General features: G+C 37.3%; 1 protein-coding gene across 4 annotated transcripts in view; it reads right to left on the bottom strand.

Annotated features, from left to right (window-relative positions):
• Positions 1–18,534, bottom strand: part of NAP1L1 (nucleosome assembly protein 1 like 1) — a 32,184-nt gene extending 13,650 nt beyond the window's left edge. For 3 of the 4 annotated variants that reach the window (XM_077770226.1, XM_077770227.1, XM_077770228.1), the window contains exons 1-4: positions 18,425–18,534; positions 7,957–7,993; positions 3,205–3,290; positions 1,653–1,755 (exon numbers count right to left, since the gene is read on the bottom strand). In XM_077770226.1, coding sequence (XP_077626352.1) covers positions 1,653–1,755; positions 3,205–3,290; positions 7,957–7,973 — 206 coding nt within the window. In that variant the 5' untranslated portion in view covers positions 7,974–7,993; positions 18,425–18,534. The remainder of the gene's footprint in view (positions 1–1,652; positions 1,756–3,204; positions 3,291–7,956; positions 7,994–18,424) is intronic. The other variant, XM_077770229.1, reaches the window with a different exon arrangement.
• Between the last annotated feature and the right edge of the window lie 2,950 nt (positions 18,535–21,484).

Below are 21,484 nucleotides of genomic sequence, written 5' to 3'. Positions count from 1 at the left end.
GAGACAATGTAACATTAAAAGGATAATTCCCTACCATGTTAATCTATATATTCAATGTAACTCCTATCAAAAGTTTTAGTGTTTTGGGAGGGACTGTTTGTTTTGTTTTATGAAAACCCCTATAAGCTTACTATCAACCATACATGGGATAAAGGTCTACATACCACTAGGCCAATTTTAAGAGTGTATTCCACAGAAAATGAGAGGGAGAGGAAGAGTGGAAGAAAGCAAGATACTACAGGGAGAAAATAAATTACAGGGAGAAAGATTAAATTATCACCCTGCTAGATATTAAGACATACTAAAAAGTCATACTAATTAAAACAGGTATTAAAACAAAAGAGTGCTGCTCCAAGACAAATACAGGTGTTTATAAGAAACTGATATGTAGTAAAGGTGGTAATCACAAATAAATGGGGAAAGAATGAACTGTTTAGTGAAGCGTTATAAAAACCTCATGAAAACAAAACAAAAAACCCTGAATGTCTAACTAAATACAAAAGTAGACTCTAGAGGGATTATTAAAGACCTAAAGATGAAAGGTAAAACTAGTCAACAGGAAATACAGAAGAAACTAGAAAGGACTTGTTAAAACTTGAAAAAGATAAGACACAGGTCAAAACCTCAAAATATAAAAATTAAGGATTTCTGTTTAATGGAGAATGCTATGGATAAAGTTAATAGAAATGACACAAAAGATTGTTTACAAGTCTAAAGCTGATGAGAGATTAACACCTAGAATACACAGAAACTCTTGCAAAAGATCGTAAACCCCAGGAGGAAAATGGACAAAGGGAACAACAAATGAGCAAACTAAAAGGCTCACGATCATGAAGAAAAGCTTAAAACTAATTACACAACAGAAAATACAGTAAGAACAAAATATGCCTGCACCTCTTAAGACTGGCAAAAACAAAAAAAAACCCATAAAGGTGAATGATACCAAATGCCGGCAGGGACACATGGACAGAGCAACCTTCATGCGCGGGCACTAGAGAGCAAGCTGGGGAGGATTTAAAGCCTGCGTATCTCCTACCAATCCCAATGTGCTCGGTACACATCCCCCAAAACGTCTCACACCGTTCTTTAGGAGGGCATGCACACAGATGGCCATTACAACAGGATTTGTGTTGATGGAGCTTGGAGGCAATCTAGATATCCATCAAAGAAAAAGCTTATAATAGAACATGGTGGACATGAATCACTGTAAGTGACGACACTTAGAAACTACTGACTAGAAGATAACATACAGAAAGCAATGTGGATGGATCTTAAAATCATAAAGCCAAGTAAAAAACAATTATAAGCAGAATAAGATATATGTGCTGTTGTTAATGATTTATAGGACCAGTGAAATAAGAAGTCAATATTTCTTCTAATTCTGTGCATTTCTAGCAAATCTCCAAACAAATCTCAGAAATGGTTAAGATCAGTGTACTTCCTGTGGAGAAGAGTCAAACTTTGAAAAAACCAACTCTCAGTTGGTGGTACTCAGCAAAATTTTCAACTCCCAATAATCCTATACTAGATACTAACAAACATTAGCTTCCCACTATTACTAATATAAGTCCTAGATGGTCTTAAAAATAGGTACATCTGCAATGCTGATTATAGAAGGATAAATAAGGACTATGGAAAAGAAGAACTTGTACCTTTCAATGTATCCTGTTGGTGTTTCTACCAGACCATCAAGTCTTTCTTGAAGGGCTGCAAGAATCTGAGGATTTTGCATCATCTGAACAGTCAGCTGACGCGCTTTAAAAAACAAAAAACAAAAAAAGAAAAAGGGGGCATCGAAAGAAGGATTTTATGAAAATGTATTATGCTATTTTAACAGGACAATCCAATCATGAAGTTTTCCTGACTAGCCCACAAATCATTGGTCTGAGCAGAGATGGGCAGCAAGCTGAGGAAAATCCACTCCAAGAAAAGTTCAGATTCCTAATGATCTAATACACCGCCATTTCTCAAGGCCATTGTCACAACTACTATAAACAAAATCCTTTCTCTTCCTACTAGGTAGTGTTTCACCCACCTTACATTTTTCAGAAGCTCAAAGCTTCATCCAGATGCCTGTCTATGACTCCACATCATGCTTTGAAGCAGACAATACACACTATTAGAAAATTGCAAATATAGTTTTAATCCTGGGACAAAGACTATGGAGCGAGTTACCTAAACATTTGATGCTTACAGTACAGTGTGCTTGTGTATGTCTTAATAGAGAATGTTAACAGGTTAACAGTTGAAACAATCAAGGTTGTAACTAAAGCCAAACAAAATATGATTTATTAATGGTATCTAAAATCATACTCAATCCAAAAATACTGAATTTAGATAAAACAAATTATTTTGCTATATCATCTCTTCTTCATCAATAGACATTACACAAAATTGACAGTAGCTTTCCCAACTATGTTTTTAAAGGTGAATTCCTGATACTAATTTGATTATTGGATGATGTACAGTTGTGATAACCAAAATGCCTTTAGAAATGTCAATACTGGCCACTAAGGGATCAGACCTATATGCCTTTTAAGAAAATGTAATACGAAAGCTGAAGCTAAAGTCCAGTGGTCTTTTCACAATTAACCTCCATCTGGCTTAACAATGAAAAGTTGAGTCATCTGGTACACTTAACGCTCTTGGCCCATACCTAAGGGCATAACCTGAAGTAGTACACCACTACCATTGTTACCCCTCCCTTTTATAATTACTTACTCAAGAAAACTGACTGATTTTTGTTTACGTTTTTTAAAAAACTGACATACAACTACAGGTTTTCTACATATTAAATACTGAACATTTTCAAAGAATTCTAGGCTAGTGTTGTCTGTTTAGAAGCACCACCAAAAACAACTCCCACCACCACCTGTAACATTCCTAAATTCAGCCAAAACTCCTGGGCAGCTATCTGACAGTTATGCCATGTCACTCCAGCAGCAGAGGGTACACACACTGACTTCGGATGGGTCAGTAACTACATCTATACCTTCCCCTCCCTTACTACCGGTCCATCTCCACTCTCCCTTCCCCCTCCTTTCTTCCCCACCCCACACATACACACCCACACTGTTACTGAACTAGAGGTATGGGCTATGTGGGTAAGGTAAACAAGGATCCAAAAGAGAACAGTGTTTGTTACTACCCTCTAGAAGATATGTGCCAGAAATCACTGGCTCCTGAAGTAATTTAAAATAATACCTTTGATTTTTGTTTCTTCACCAGTTTCTTCTTCTTCTACTTCTTCAACATCATCCAAATCTTGATCAAGTTCAGACTGTTCTTTGCTACAATATCATAGTATCACACCAAGGTTCAAATGTACCAATTGCCAAAAAATAAATACAAAATTATAGAAAAACTTCAATTTATTTTCTAGGTTAATATGCCTCTTTCAAAAATATGAAATAGGAAATTCAAAAGGTAATTCAGTTCTCTTTCTAACTTCATATGTAAACAAGCACAAACTGGAAATACATAAAATTTCATTTAAAAGCACATGGTCAAATGTAAAGTTTATATTTCACACTTTTTTTTTTTTTTTTTTAAAGATTTTACTTTTAAGTAATCTCTACACCCATCCTGGGGCTTGAACTTACAACCTGAGATCAAAAGTGACATGTTCTACCAACTGAGCCAGGGAGGCATCCCTCTATTTCAAGCTTTAAAAATGTGGTTTGGTAGGTTTTGGTACAGGGAATGTGAGGTCAGGAAGTATGTGCTCTCTACCCAATATCCACTGATTTCACTCTGAGTAACAGCATCCTGATTTTATAGGAGAAGACAATACACCAAGCTTTAAAAATCTACATTTCTCAGCCTACCTTTTAGCTACCTTTTAGCTAGGTGGGTTATGTGGCTCTGTTTGGGCACTGAGTTAAAAAGTCGTACAAAACTTTAAGTAAGCCTCCTTTATAGGATGGTAGACAGCTAGGAGGCCTTTCTCATCTTGCTCCCTCCCTAGAATAGGGATGTAATGACTAGAGTTCCAACAGCCATGTTGGACCATGAGGCATCCTAGAGAGAGAATAAAAGTCAACAGAATGAGGGAGCTTAGAAAAACAAAGATCTGGATCCCTGAAGGCTATGGAGCAATCACATTGACCTGTACTATCTTTGGACTTTCCTCCTTTTTCTTTACTTCATAGTAGAGATGGGCAAAAAGTTAAGAAGACCTGAGTCTACTTCATGCTTAGAGCAAAGCCAGGAGGATGGCACCATTGAAAGAGAAGGACAAAATGGAAAGATAAAATTCTTCCCATTTCATCTGAAAAATCTAGTTTTTGAACATGCAATTTGAATAGGAATTAAGGGAAAAAAGGTATCAAAGTCAATATATAAGTCTTCATATAATTCCTTGTGTGATTTTACATTTTAATATCTGCTTTAGAGATTTAGTTACTTCCATGTTTAGAAACAATATTTGAAAAATTAATTTTCATATAGAGACAAATACTAATTTTCATATGGGGACAAATACAGAGATGGTCAACTGTATTCTCCCAGCAAAATTTATGTTCCTATAAACGAAGAGAAAGAATCTCAAGCTTCCCATCAGAAATACAGATTATTTCTGAAATTATCTTTGATTTAATGTAAATTTAAACACACCCAGATTTAAGGGCCAGTAAAGACCACATGGCGTAACTATTCCTCCAGTGTGATTTTATTAATTTACTGAACATCTGTATCTTAAGGCTTTAAAAGAGGAGTCCACAAACATGATCAAATATAGCCCACTATTTTTATAAATAAACCATTACTGAAACACAGCCACATTAATTTATGTATGGCCTATGGTTGTTTTCACACTACAACAGCAGAGTTCAGTAACTACAATGAGACCACATGGCCCAAGATGCCTAAATATTTATAAATTAGGTCCTTTATAGAGAAAGTTTGCTGATGTATGCTTTAATTCTCCCTTCCTCCCATCCTCCTAGGGCTCACAGGCATTCTAAAATTAAATAAGGGGATGGTGAGAAATTAAGCTGTCACAACCAATTTATTCTTTTTTTTTTTAAAGTTTAAAACAAAATGAGGGTTGCAAGGTTAAGAAGGCAGATTGCACATACTCCTCTGATCTTAGTCCTTCCAAAATCCCTACTACAATTATGATAAAGGGTTTTAAAACAGACAAACATTGAAGGACAAGCAGACAAAAGCAGCAACTTAACTGAGAATTGAAATCCTTAGGTTAGCAATAGGAAAAGCTGAAAACTAGCCCAAATACAGAATCTTAAAAAGGACACTTCTGGAGCGAGGGCTGGGGGACTGAAAGTGGAGAAAATAGGGCACTAAGCAAAAAGAGCTAAGTAGTTAAGTCCTCGGATCCTCTCCCTCTATCTAGCAGAAGCGTGGCAGTTTCTTCTCTGGAAAGGGTTTAACTGAGAACTCAGCCTCCTAAACCACAGATACAGCCAAGAGTTTCTCAGATGTAGGACTGTATCACACTAGAGTGCTGACTGTAGCGACCCTTCCCTAGCAACCTTTCCCTAATTTGGGTTCCACAACACTGAAAGCCAGATCTTTACCCAGATACTCTTCACTGGGGTATCTGAGCAGCCCAGGGAAAAAAACAGCTTTCTGACAATGGGGATTTCTTACAACAAACGCCTACCCTGATGACCCTTACAGTACAATCTAAATTAAAAGCCTCCCCTCTCCAACAGTCAAATTTTTCAAACAACTTTTTTTTTTTTAAACATCCCTCAATTGCATGTTCTCCCCACCCCAATCTTAGCAGACAATCAAGTATATTATCTCCTATTTGAGAAAGGCTATAACGTGGAGACAAAAACAAATAGGGAAAAGAAAAATTTAAGAGCAAACATACTATACAGAGGAAAAACATTCAGAGAAAAGATAGGACAATCCAGAGAAAATATATTACAATCAATGAAATAGGAACAAGATGCTATAAAAACAGGAACAGAGAGCAAAGACACTCCTGAAAACTAAAACAACAGAAATTTAGAAACTCAATACAAGAGTTGAAAGATAAAGTTTCTTCAGCTTTGCCCAGAAAGAAGAGCAAGAGATAAAGATGGAAAATAAGACAAAAGATAATTAGAAGCAGTTCAACATACAACATAATAGGAGCTCCAGAAAGAGAAAACAGAAACAAGACAATCAACAAAATAAGAATATTCCCCAGAACTGAAAGGCATCAAGTTGCCAGATTGAAAGGGTCCACCAGTGAATGCCTAACACAAGAAATTTAAAAAACAGATATAACAATGTGAAAATTTCAGAACTCTGAAGCCAGAGTAGCTTCCAGAAATAAATATATATGTATATATTTAAGACAAAAAGTGTCACATTACAGTGATCAAGAATTATTATAATGACTTTGAACTTCAACAAGCAATACTGGAAGCAAAGTAACAATGGAGCAATGCCTTCAAATTTCTGAAGAAACAGGATCCCCAAATTACAATTCTACAGTCAAACTACCAAACATTAAGGATAGTTTAGTCATTTTCAGTCAGGTCATATCTCAAAATAATTTATTTCCCTTCTACTATGGACAATGGAGCAATGCCTTCAAATTTCTGAAGAAATGGATTCTCAAATTAGAAGTCTACACTTGTCTACACTCAAACTATCAAACATAAGGATAGACTAGTCATTTTCAGTTATGTCAGATCTCAAAATAATTTATTTCCCTTGTACTTGCCCAAGAAAGTACTAAAGAACCAAAAGAAAAATAACCTGGGAAACAGCAAACCCAAGAGAAGGAACAAAAGAAAAGGAACAAAACCCAGGAAGATAATAAAATAGATCCACAATGACAAGTGTATAACCAAGGTTAAGCAGTCCAAATTGGAGCAGTGCAATACAGGAGAGCACTTTGAAAGCCATTATCACTAAAATACCTACTGCCAATCTTTTTATGTGTGGAAGGACTGGCCAGATTCTTAAATGTACTTGAATTTGATGCCCTTGTGCTAAATTTCCTGGCTTCTTACCTCCATGATCTGCTGCCCACAACTTGTGGATAGTTGTAACATACGGCCTCCATGCCTAAATGTACTGTTTTAATCCGCTTTTAAGTTACGGGAAATCATAACTTAAATAAGCAACAAATAGTGCAGTTCGCACATTCTCCCTTACCATATTTCCTCAAGATATCCATCCACACTAGAACCCTGCCAGAAGCCAACTTCATTAAACCTGTTTCTAGAGTGCATGACCTTGCCCAACGAAGTCTTGATTGAGGAAAGCTGAAGCCAGAGTATGACCCAGATAATCTTTTTGCTTTTTATTTTCCTACCTTGGAGGCTTCAACTAACAGTTGTAATATTGCTTTTCTCTTTATGCAGCTAAGTTAGTGACTGTTATTCAGATTTTCAAAATGAAACACTGATTAAGAATGTGTAGGTGTTAAAAATGAAACACTGATTGAGAATGTGTAGATGTTAAAAATCTAAAGAAAAACAAAGAAATGAATTAGACAAAAGCCAAGACAGTATTTACACGTCTGGAAAGGTGGGAGGATGCAAGTGAGAAGGTGGACACTGGCCTTCAAATAGTTAACGTTGTACTTTTAAAAACTTGAATATAAACATCCTAATATTCTTTAAGCTCTACATATGCATTTTACACACTTCTTATCTTGTATGTATGATACATTACACTGTAGAGTAAAACCTTTGGGAAATACATGTATGGGAAAATGAATTTTGTAAGTATTTATGATTCATTATGGTGCTCAGCACTTTCCTAAGAATAAACACTGGCAAATGGTTTACTGTATTTTTCACAATGAATATATATACGATATTTTGTCTTAGATATGCTGTATCCGACTTTTATAATAGCAGGTCTTAAACAGTCATTACCACACATTTGCATGTTATTAATACTACTGTTAACCATATTACAGTACAAAGTGAAGCCATTCTGTGGGAAAGGAAAAAAACAACAAAAAACCAGTTATCTGGCACTTACTTGTCAATGTCTGCCATGTTGCAAGAACTCCAAATATCTATGGAGAGAAAGGTCAATGTTAACAACAATAACAACAAAAATTTATATATATGCCCAAATCTGCCACCTATTGTACTCATTATGCCCTCCTGAAGATCTCTTTTAAAAGTTTAATAATTCTTGTATCAAACATAAGCCCTTTAAACAACTTAACGACTGCTATAAAGCTCTGGGTCCCAACCTATATCAAGCAAACCTTCCTCATCTCTTCAACTGCGCCTCGTGTTTTATTACTGATAACCACCACGCCCCCAGGCTACCCTAGATACGCTGGCATATTGTCAACAAACTCTTGGTTACCTGATGTCAGTACTGTTAGAATTGATCTGAGTACATTCTAGTATATCCTAAATTCTTTCTTATAATAGATAAGTACCGCATTAACTGAGAGACTATGGCTTTTAGAAAAATAAAACCTAAGGTAAAATGTGTTATATTCAGGTAGAAAAATGGCTCAATGCCACAGGTAATGCACAAATTACAAAAAAAATAATCTAAACCAAGCTTAGGATCCCACATTAAAATCAAGTTTTTAATCTGTTATTACTTTTTTTAATTTTTTTTTTTTTTTTTTAAGACAGAGAGAGACAGCATGAGTCAGGGGAGGGCAGAAAGGGAGACACACAATCCAAAGCAGTCTCCAGGCTCTGTGCCGGGGGCTTGAACTCACAGGCAGTGAGATCATGACCTGAGCTGAAGCGGGACACAACCAACTGAGCCACTCAGGTGCCCCTTTAATCTTTTAAAAATTAAAACTTTAACTCTCAAAAAACTACGAGATGTGATTCCTCTTATTAGCATGTTTTATATGCTTATTACTTAAAGAGTTAAGGAGTTACTGATTTTATCAGTCAAGTGCTAATATTTGGAGTATTATTACTGATCCAATATTCAGATGTTAGACAAATTATGAAGAAAATATTTCTTCCTAATAATGTATTTACTCAATTTTTCTAATAGCATTAATAAATTTCTCTAGTGATGCTGGGTAATTAATTAGCCAACATTAACAAAATACTTACCAAACAATAAGGAAGAAATATTAATTCAAAAATAAGAAAAATTAGTCAAAGAAATACAGGTAGGATTCTAGTCTGTCTATCAAATCAGCAAGGATTTTCTTTTAATGCAGGGAAAATGGTGGTGAATATGCATTCTTTTTAATGTTTAACTTATTTTTGAGAGAGAGAGAGAGAGAGAGAGAGATGCCGGGCTCAAACTCATGAACCATGAGTTCATGGCCTGAGCTGAAGTCGGAGGCTTAACCAACCGAGCCAGCCACCGAGAAGCCCCATGGGCTTTTGCATTCTTAAATGTGGCTAGTGTTTCCATAAACTATTTTCTTTCTGGAGAGTACTTTGGCCATAGGAATATTTAAAAAAAAACAAAACAAAAAAAACCTTAAAATGTCCATCTCCAGCCTTATTCATTTGTAAGACTCTAACATGAAAAAAAAAATTATGAATCTAAGAGCCTGTGGCTTTTCATGTTGGCCTAGAAGGTTCTTCCACAATGTCAGTTAACACATCCTTTGGCTCTTAGCTCAAAGTTTTATTTTTCAGAGACTTCTCCAACCTGTACATTCTGGCTAAATAATTTCTTGGTTGTACACACTCCTATAAAGCTCTATTTCTTTCCATCATAAAATGTCTCAAGTTTGTAATTGCAGATTAGTGTTATTTGACTAAGGTCTATCTCTCCCAACTAACCAGAGCACAAGATTCATATTTAAGGGATTATATGTGCTTTTGCCAATCACTGCATCCTTCAAGGTACACATACAGCTTATATGCACAGCAGCTGCAATTACTTACCTCATCAAAAATAAACTTAGTGATAGCATGGAATATGCATATAATAAAATGGTCTGCAGTCAAAACTAAAGCAGATATAAGTTGATATGGAAAGAGCACAGAGTGCATGGCAAAATTCAACCTGGACAAGAATGTGTATATACATATGAATATGCACATGGTTTATGAATAAAACATTTCTGTAAAGATATACCAGAAACCTAACCTGGTTACTAAGACCAGGAGAAAATGAGAACTTACGGAGAGTCTTAAGTAAGGGGAACAAACAGTGGGTTGCTGGAAGGGTTGCAGGAGGGGGGAGGGGCTAAATGGGTAAGGGGCATTATGTAATCTACTCCTGAAATCACTGTTGCACTATATGCTAACTTGGATGTAAGTGTGAAACATTTTTTAAATGAATTAATAAATAAATAACATGACTGTTTTCTAAGAGACAGTAAGAAACAATATTCATTAAACCTGAAAAAAAAAATGAGAGCTTGTGTTTCATTTTCCATTATTTGGTTTTCCCATATATGAATACATTTTGCTAACATTTTCAAATTTGCTGGGTTGAATATATAGTCTAGTAAGTCCAACAATTATCAAAAATATGAAATAAGCTCCCCAAAACTTCTAAATTAAAATCTGTATAACATGTTAACATGTACTCAGAAAAATGGCTACACTGCTTTGTGGAGTTACATTTAAATTCTTAAAATGAAATTGTTTTGATTCTTTATTAAAGATGATTCAATGACAGGATGGCATTTACTTCTTTGTAGAGGCCTTCTCCAATCTCCCCACTCTAGCTAAATCAGATTTCTTGGTTGTACACATTTTTGTTTTTTTAAAGCAGGCCTAATTTTATACTCCAATCATCTGGGTTGACACCAGCTTCATAAAAATCTAGCTCAGGCAAACAACTTCTAGTCTTAATTACCATTGACAAAAAAAGAAAAAAAATTGTTCCTTCACTGAATTGCTCTTATAAAGATGCAAACTCATAAAAGATTGTATTTGGTATCTACTAAACCCTTAATAAACATAAGCTACTTTTGAATTCTGTCCATTTTTAATTATCTTAGCACAGGGTCAGTATTCTGTAAAACAGTTGCTGAGATGATTGTTAAAATGTACAGACTGACCAGTGAATGTCCATGGTAACATAAGATGTTAACATTAAGGAAAACTGGGTAAGGGGCATATAGGAACTCTGGAGTATCTCTACAATTTTTCTGTAAATCTAACATTACAAATAAGTTCATTTAAAAGAAAAAAGATTGATTCCCATGCCCAGATTCTGAACGAACAGGTCTGAGACAGTAGACCCAAAAATCTGCATCGTAAACAAGAAACCCAGCTTCTGAGGTAGGTGGTACTCAGATCACATGGAGAAACACAGGTTTCAGCCAATACCTACATTAGTTATTTTTTACTGCATCCAACATTAAATAATCAATGAGAATTTTATTTATTGGACATGAAATTGCTAAGAGATCTGAAGAATTTCCATTTCTAGCAGTGACAAGCTAAATTTTGTAGACCTACTCTACCAATAAAAAATAATTCAAAGTACAGAATAAATATCTATTAAAATCTTAAAATCAAGGAAAACACTAGTAAGACAATAAGGAATTACTAACCCAAAACTAAAAGCAAAATGATAATCAGAAACTAAGACACTGAGAACAACTGCCAATCTCAAATTTGAATTTCAGTTTTAACTATGAGAGGTGAAATCAAAAGCCCTGGACCTATCCAAGGTGGGAAGAAATCTTCATAGCAACACTCCACATTAAACAGGAGCCCCAAAGTGCTATATTATCAGGGATAATAAACCAGTTCGCTTGAACAAAAGCCCAGATTCGCTTTATCAGTGTGGTCCCCAAACCTCCAGTCACAGGCTTAAAGCAGTCTCTGCCTGAAAGCACCTACATATCCAAATGTTAAGTGAAAGGCACCTGCATCCTAGACCTCAAATAATTCATACAAGTTTTCAAGAGCAAGAAGGGAAAGAGAAAAGGATACAACCGAAATCTGTCCTAAAGACTTAAATACTGTCAAAAGGCCTATAAACGAACTTATAACTATAATCATACATAAATAACCATGCTTAGTATCTGCAAAGAATGGTCATCTCTAAAAGTAATATGGCAAATTTGGCAATGAACTAAATGGAACTTCTAGAAATAGAAATAAGGGAAATCAAACTAAATGAGGAGGTTTATCTTCACTTATCATCATGGAAATACTTATCAAAACCACAATGAGATACCACTTCACACCTGTCAGAATGGCTAAAATTAACTGAGGAAGCAACAGTTGCTGGTGATGATGAGGAGAAAGGCAAACCCTCTTGCACTGTCAGTGGGAATGCAAACTGGTGCAGACACTATGGAAACCAGTATGGAGGCTCCTCAAAAAGTTAAAAATAGAACTACCCTACCACACAGCAACTGCACTACTAGGTATTTATCCAAAGGATACAAAAATACTGATTCAAAGGGGCACAATGCAGCCCAGTGTTTACAGCAGTACTATCAACAGCCAAATTATGGAAAGAGCCCAAATGTCCATCAACTGATGAATGGATAAATAAGGTGTATGTGTGCACACATGTATAAACACACACACACACACACACACACACACACACACACACACACACACACACACACACACACACACACACACACTGGAATATTACTCAGCCATCAAAAAGAATGAAATCTTTCCATCTGCCATGATGTGGAGCTAGAGTATATTATGCTAAGCAAAATAAATCAGAGAAATACAAACACTTTATGATTTCACTCATATGTGGAATTTAAGAAACAAAACAGATGAACATAGTGGAAGGGAAGGAAAAATAAAACAAGATATAAACAGAGAGGGAAGCAAACCATAAGAGACTCTTAACTATAGAGAACAAACTGAGGTTGCTGGAGGGAGACTGGGCTAAATGGGTGGGGGGCATTAAGGAGGGTACTTGTGAGGAGCACTGCATGTTACATAAAACTGATGAATCACTAAATTCTACTCGAATACTACTACACTACACCATATGTTAACTAACTTGAATTTAAATAATCTTGGTGGGGGGAAGAAAAGGGGCAGGTTGATCAGTAGACTAAACACAGCTAGAAAGATAATTGAGGGAAGCACGCTTAGAAGAAATCTTCCAAAATATGGCAGACACTAAAGGATGTAAAATACTGATGTTAAATGATATTTGAGAATACAATAAAGTCTAACAAATATTCAATACAAGCTCTAGGAGTAGAGAAGAGAATGCACAAAACATTTTAAAAAATTAATAGATAACAATTTTCCAGAATTATTGAAGACAGCCCTACAAATCCTAATCAGGATAAATAAAAAAGAAACCCACACTGATATCAGTGAAAAAGCAAGACATTAAAGACACAGAAGTCTTTTAGTCACCTCAAAAGCACAAAGAGAAAAGATTCAGGTTAATTTTAAAGCCAGAAAAGAAAGACAGCTGTCTTCTCTTCAACAGACATCAAAAGACAACAGAATCCTCAACTTGCTGAAAAGAGCCAAGGAATTTAGAATATTATACCCAACTACAACATCCTCTAAGAATGAAAGTGAAATAGACACTTTCTAGAAAAAAAAAAAACAAAAAAAACCCACCTCTAGCACTCTCACTAATACATTCTATTAAGTATACTCTTCAGGCAGAAGGCAAGCAATCCCAAATGGAAGATGCATTTGCAAAAAGAAGTAAGGGACAAAAAGGATGACTGCATTTATCTAAATAAACATTTTAAAATACCACCACTGCATAGTGTGTAAAAATTAAAACCACCACTAAGTTGGGGTGGGGGGAGAGGGGAGTAATGGATTGAAGTATTCTTATGTTCTTAAGTAGGCATGTTGTAATTTCTAGGATGACTTGCAAAGGATTATAAACCAAACATGCAATTTCCAAAGTAGAAGAAAAATAATTTAAATTTATATTTTTATACCAACCTAAAATAAAAATAGGTTGGACAAAAGGCACAAAAAATAATATTTAAAACCTAAACATCATAATAATTATGTTCAATGTAAATCAACTAAAACTCCCATTAAAAAGTCAGACAGGATTTAAGAAAATCCAACTACATTCCATTTATAACACACACATCTATAACGTAAGGATACAGAGTTGCCAAGTAAAATATAATCCTAACCAAAAGGAAGCCAGCATCATTGTATTAACACTAAGAAAAATAAACTTTAAGGAATAGCATTACTAGAAATAAAAAGGGCACTCTATAATAAAAGACTGAATTCACTACCCAATATATGTAATATCTGGAAGCCTTCAATTGAAAGACATAGCTCATGATATTGGGACTGAAAGCAAATCTTGTGTACACAAAGAAAATCTTCCATTGAACAAAGAGGGAAAACGAGTGAATTAGACCACAAACTGATTATTTTGTGGTCTTGCAGTTGCTAGATGTCCAGACATGTGTTATCAAGTAACTTCTCACCATTCCACAAAACTGGATTCTGAATAAGCTCTCCTTTTTTTCAGAGAAGAGAACTAACCTTTATGAAGCCTACTCTGTAAGGGACTAAGGCTTCCCTTACCTGTGGATAAAATACTAAGCAACTTGCTCAGCAACACACAAAAGATAAGTGAAATTAGTAATTAAATTGTGACTTCCAAAACCCATGGCCAGTGCACTATTCCAAAAATCAAAGTGCCTGCCTTATCAGCCTATTGTTACATAGATTGTACAGTAATATACTAGTTATTTCTTTACAGAAAATGACTACTTTGTGTGGAAAATCACTAAAAATAACAAATGTCTGAAAGCAAGAGTTCAAGGGAACCAATAATATTCCAAAGTTAAGATTTCCCTTTACCTGAGACCTCACATCTCCCTCCAAATACACTTTAATCAAATGTATATTTAAGACACTGCTGTTCTATTAATAACATTTTCAGTGGTCCAGAGGCTCAAACTTTATTTGGCTCCAACACAACCTTATAGTTTGAGTATCATATTCTTTAGGCTCACTTTTTTCAATTCTGGGATGTCAACAGCTGACTTAGAACAGACTTGTCTTTGAGACCCAAGCCAAATGGACTCCTATTTGAGAACATTACCTATCTTCTGTCCAAGGGAGCTCACTATCTAGAGTATCATCTGATCCAACAGCAGAGAAATGTACCTGGGCTAGACTAAGAACTTGGTGAAAATTCACCTAACAATAACAAAAACAATTTACTCACATGGTGAGGGGAAATACATATATATACACACATATATGCGTGTGTATGTATGTATGTGTGTATATATATGTATATACACATATATATACACACATACATACACACATACATACACACACATATATATAAAAGAGAAAAAGCTTAGGAGCCATCACTGAACTATATGTAAACAAATTTCATGTTGGACCACTCCATGACCATAAATACTGTAGCTTTGCTCCTGGAGCAGAGTAGAACTCAAGCAAGTGTGCTTTATGAATTCTACGCTGATGTATAGCTAAGGGGGTTTAAATCAAGGCAACTCCCTTTAAAGACCAATACAAATGCCTCATAAATCATCACTGCTCTGTTATGTAACCTTGGATAGTTATCTTTGACTGATTTCCACATTAAAATGTTAATACTACCTACCTCTAGAAGCATTAAATTAGTTAACAATACACAGTAATTTGTGCTGTTATATTATTTATCCTTACTGTGTTCTTCTGTACCCTCGTTACCTTAGAAAATCAAGTGTAATTAAATGTAATAGGTAATTAAATGTAATAAGCTCTTCAAAATTACAGCCCCCTTTCCCAAAAAAGTCAAAATGTACAAAGTTTCTGAGCAAATTGTAAAAATGTATCAAACCGTAGCAGTTAAAGTGCAAAAGTGGTTACTTTTGTAACCAAAAGTACAGGGGCCACATTCTATGCCATGTGCAACAATATGATCTAGTGGTCTGATATCAATGTACTAAACAACCTACAAGGATGGGCAAAAGCAACAACACTCACCTTCTAACGCCTACTCTGCCCAACAAGAACTTCTTATTCAGATGAAATTAATATAAAATGGCACTTAATACTGCCATTAAATAGGTCTTTCATAAAAAGAATGTTATAAATACTTCTCTGTTTCCCACTTCTTTGTAGCATTCACTCAACATTATAGGTCTATGATTGTTTCGCTCATGTTTTAAGATATTATGTCCACACAGATGCTAAAATATTTACTCTAGGAATCAAATAAAAACAAAATAATTACAGCTTTGATCAGATTTGAGAATCTGAATAGACTGATCATCAGTTTTCAAAACTAATCAGGATTCATTCTAATTTTCATTAGCATTTCAAATTTAAAACCAAAAAACAAAGATGGATTTCATTTTGACATCTTCATACCTTGACGTCAAATAGATATGCCTCTTTTAGCAAGCCCCTTTTCCTCTGAAAGATTTTTTTACATTTTTTTAAAGTTTATTTTTGAGAGAGAGAGAAGACCACGTGGGGGCAGGGGAGGAGCAGAGAGAGAGGGAGACACAGAATCCAAAGCAGGCTCCAGGCTCTGAGCTGTCAGCACAGAGCCTGATGCAAGGCTGGAATTCATGAACCTTAAGATCAGGACCTGAGCAGAAGTTATACACTGAACTGAATGAGCCACCCAGGTGCCCACAAAAGAGCTGTTTTTAATGCAATTTGGGGAGTTTAGAATCCAATCAGTAACCTGGAGACAATACTGGGCAATAGCATTTTGGATTAAATTAATTCTGGACAAGTGTTGGATTTGGGATTTTTTTTAATCTCTAGAGGACAAGAACAGTCATGTGCCACATTTAGCATTAGTTTAATATTTTGTCAAAAGTCCAGTATCAAAAATAGATACTTTGCAAAAGATAAAATTTACACAGTTCAAACTGATATTAATTTAAAATTGCATTTATCAAATTAACATAATGTTGACCTGATATGATAATCTATAAAGTCAAGTTTTCATAACCAATGCTTAGTTCCATCTATCCTTCAAAGAACCAATCTTCTTAGAAGTAAACTGCCCATTTTAGATTTGAATTCTTCTTAATTAAAAAAAATTTGTTTTATTAATTGAACAGCTTCAAAGAAGCATGAAACTTAGTCCCAGAAGATAACTGTAAGCCTTATTTACCTCCTAATAGCTTGAAACAAGTTGCTCTCTATATAAAGCTTTTCCCTTATCCAAAGGTTCAATGCTACTACTTTCTAAATAAAATAAATAAGTACAAAGTATTAATGTAAGTCGACAAGAGGATTTAAATATTAATTTAAAGAGATATTTTGATGCTACCCATTTTCAAAATCAGCAACTTTTGTGAAAGCGCTTCTGAAACCAGGCAAACACTGTTAGGAGCTTTCAAAGTGCAGTCAATACAGAACTAGTTAGTAATCATTTAACAGGCAGTGATGATCTAAAATAGGGGCTTCTTGAGCCGGATTCATTCTCTATGCCTAGCCCTCCCAGATGCGACCGCATTCCGCCACTCCTTTCATGGGAAGTAGGGGCACAGACAAGATACCAGGCTACAAACTTGGCCCATTTAAGTTCACATTAATGCTTCATTTCTACCTCATACTTCCTCCACCCGGCCCCCATCCCTCGGAAAAACAACACAGCTCGATAAGTAACCTATTTTAGGGAACTTCGATAAAGGAACTAATTTGTAAGAATGCAAAAGTCCTAACAGAATTAAAAAGATTGCAGGCCAAATCGTTTATTTTCATTTTAGGACGGTTTACAGGATTAGATTAACTAGGATAAATTCTCCCCTGATATGAAGGACCCATCTAAATTCTAACTGTACTGGAGGTATACACACACAAAATATTTTGATAATAACAGCTACCATGAGATTTTAGATGCTTTAATTCTTTAAAGTCCCAGCCGTAGAGGCCCTGCTTCATCACCCATCACCTAACATCCATACTTCCCTCGGGTACCAATAAAAGGATTAAGACCAAAGATAAGCAGGTGGAAGTTTGAAAGCCAAGGGCTGGATTTATTTACTCACTATTAATTTCCATATCCCACCACCTCCCTACAACTCTCAGTAAAGTTCAGGACAACCCACACCGGGGTCTCCAATCAAGCCCAGGCGGCGGCCACGTGTCTAGGGAAGCCGCCCGGGGTTTCCCCTCCCAGCACAGTCGCCGCCTCCAGTGGGCGGAGAGCCCAGGAGCCTCGCAGCCTCCCCGCCCCCTCCGGGCCCCGTCCCTTCACATCCCCTCCCTCCCATCGGAATTCGCAGCCTCCGCCGTTCTTTCCATCCCCCAGCGGCCTCCCTCCGGGGATTATTTTGGAGAAAGCGGGGGAGCCGAGTAGGCGGTGGGCTCGGCGCTCGAACCCGGCCGGCACCCCAGACGTCTCCCGGTCCCCAGCNCCCGAGTCTAGCGCCAGCCGATCCGGAGGCCCTCGCAGACTACGGGGACGAAACTCTGCGGACCGCTCGGGCTCCGGCCTCACTGAGCGTCCCGGGAGGCCCCGTAGGCCAGCGGCCCCCGCAGCCGGTTCCCCGTCCCTCCCCGCCGCGCAGGCCGCCTGACCAATTCTACGTTCGCCCCTTCCCTTCCAGACCCCCATCCGTTACCGGTGGCGAGCACGGGGAGCCAGGCGGCCGGAGCTGCGCAGGCAGTGACTCAGGGCGGCGGCGGGAGGAGCAGGAGGCGGCGCCGCGAGCAGATGGCGCTAAAAAAGACCCGAGAGCCCGCCGCTCGCGCTCATATACAATTAGCGTCAGCACGTAGGGCCCGCTCCACCGCCCCCCCAGGCCTCGCCGTCTCCTAGCAACGCGGGCGGGAGGCGGGCCCAGGGCCGGTTGCCTAGCAACAGGACTGTCCTTCTTCCCTGACGACCTCCACACCCTCCGCGCCTTGCTTGGGGTCCCCGGCTTCCCGCCTCCGCCCCCTGCTACGCACCGCGCCATCTCTTTTCTCCCCGTCGCACTGGAAAAGAAGTCTCTTTGACCCCTTCGGTCCCTGGCAAGGGCCGTGACCCGCACGCCTCGCCCGTGGCCCACCTCTCTCTCTTCGGCCTGTTGCAGCTGCCGCGCGCCCCTGTCCCGGCCTAATTCTTGCAACTCCCTGGTCCCCGGCAACCATTTTCTCTCCCCGCTCATTTTTTTCCACTCTAAGAACAAGAGTTCTTATCCCCTGACCGTCTTGGCGACGTCTTCTGCCGGTTTTGCTTCTAAGTCGGTGGGTCTCAGTGGCTTGCGGGGCTGCCTCCTCATCCCTACCCCTCCATCCTTTTACCTAACGTGCTACATGTTAGGTACTTTTGATGAAAATGGCATTATTTGTTTATTGTCTGTATGCTTTATAATGAGGACACTGTTGTTTCATCTTGCTGAAAAAGTAAATTTTATGTAAATCCTCAGGCCTGTGAAACACCATGGCTGTTTTTCACTTGGTGCTGGATTGACTAACGTTAACTCTTAAAACAGTGGTTCTCAAAAGTGTGGTCCTCAGACCCTTTCCAGGGGGAAGTCAAAAGTATTTCCATAGTAATATGAAGACGTTATGTGCCTTTTGCATTCTCATTCTCTCGTAAGTGTACAGTGGAGTTTTCCAGAAACGACATGACATGTGATATGGAAACATTGAAAAAAGAAGTAGATTAATAAAATCCAGTCACCTGCAGTTAAATCAGGCATTAAGGAGATTTGGAAAAACGTAAAACAAGGCCACTCAATTGTTTTGTAAAGCAGTTATTTTATATATATAATGTTCTTTTATGTTATTATTTAATTGGTTCATTGTTTTTAGATGAAATAATGAATACTTTTTAAATTTCTTAATTTCTGATATAAATATCAGTATCTAGAATGCACAGAATAGTTTTTTGGGTCCCCCAGGTTTTAGAGTATAAAGGGCTCCTGAGATAAAAAAAAAAAGTTTGGGAACCCCTTCTCTAAATGCTTCATTCCTTTAAATTTCAAACTGTCTGGAGTCGTCTATTGTAATGTTCACATTTAGCAACTGTCTCTATTCCATTTTAGAGGATACAGCTTTTCTTCTTTGCATTCCCAACCTCATTAAAATTACTTGCCTTTCCCACTCTGCTGCAGATGCCTTAGTTTACCCTTTCATTGTGGTTCTTCATATGCAATTCTTTTGCTTTTTCTCCATCTTCTTTCTTCATAAAGATCCTACTCAACAATGAAGTAAGGTTAACAAGTACTATAATAATGTCAGTAATGACTCCTCATGAAGAATCCACAATACATAAACTAGGGTAGACCAGTGCCCGATATCTACGTATACTTGGCACTAATTTCAATAGAAGCCTCAAGAGCATTGTGTTCCAATCAAAGCTATGCACAATGCAAGGTAATTAGCATATTGAAAATTAACTAAATAACTTTCACCTCCTTTTCATAAATCTTTGTGGTGGTAGAACTTCTGAGACCAAATTGAGAAGTTAGCCTTCATGATGGTTTCCGTCCCACTCCAGGGAGCCCAACCAAATTCTGTCACTGGTCTAAATCTCCTAATTTCTGATGCATCAATTCTCATCCCCATCTTACTGCCTTATATTCTTTCCCCTTTTCTCCAGCCACCTGCCTCCTCCAGCTCTTCCTCCAACTTTCTCCTTCCCTTCTTCCGGTGTATCTTAGCCTATCTAAGAAATGAAACACTATTATATTGCTAATAATGCAGGCCTTTTAACATGATCTTTTGAACCATAGTTTGTAAATCTAAAACTCTACCATTTAAGTCAAGGGAAGGTCAATCATTTATACATTCATTCAACAAATAAGTTAGGAACAACTTGAGACACTGAAAATACAACATGTAATAAGAAAGACAACCTTCTTGGTTTTACTGAACTGATGTTCAAGTGAGGTAGGGCAAGTGACAGATAAGAAATGAAATAATTTTAGATATAGGTAAGTAAAAGAGCTATGAACAAAATAAAATGAGACAAAGGGGTAGAAGTTGACTGACCTGTAGATACCATTGAACTTTCACATTGACTCCTCTTAGACTCCCCAAAATACATAATGCAGTTAACTCTAATTTAATTACAATTAATGGTGCCCCTCATCACTGATCTTGAACCATGTTAAACTTTCTTTTTTTTTTATTTTTTTTAATGTTTTATTTATTTCTAGGAGAGAGAGAGACAGCGTGAGCAGGGGAGGGTCAGAGAGAGAGGGAGTCACAGACTGAAACAGGCTCCAGGCTCTGAGCTGGCAGTCAGCACAGAGCCCGACGCGGGGCTCGAACCCACGAACTGCGAGATCATGACCTAAGCGAAAGTTGGACGCTTAACTGACTAAGCCACCCAGGCGCCCCTAAACTTTCATTTAAAGTTCCTTTTTACTTCATTCCCCCATTATTTTCACTTGGTAGGTTTTTACAGCATTGAAGCCTAGTGGCTTAGAAGTGTGGCTTTGGAGTCAAATCGCCCAATGTTCATCTTGATTTTGTTGTGAAAGTTGAAACACTTTAAGTTGCTTAACATGATACTTGGCAGAGTTAACACCCAATAAAAGTTAACCATTATAAACTTCTTACTGAGCTTTTATTTTGTTTTTGTTTTATTTAAAGGTTGAGAGAACTCTCCCGAAGCTCCCTCTCATAGTATCTGACGGTGTTTCTGTGAAATATTTTATAAAAGCTATCTTGTCACAAATCTTAAAACA

This window comes from Crocuta crocuta, unplaced genomic scaffold (genome assembly GCF_008692635.1).
Source record: "Crocuta crocuta isolate KB4526 unplaced genomic scaffold, BGI_CrCroc_1.0 scaffold317, whole genome shotgun sequence".
Taxonomy (NCBI): domain Eukaryota; kingdom Metazoa; phylum Chordata; class Mammalia; order Carnivora; family Hyaenidae; genus Crocuta; species Crocuta crocuta.
This window is presented reverse-complemented; position numbering and strand designations above follow the sequence as displayed.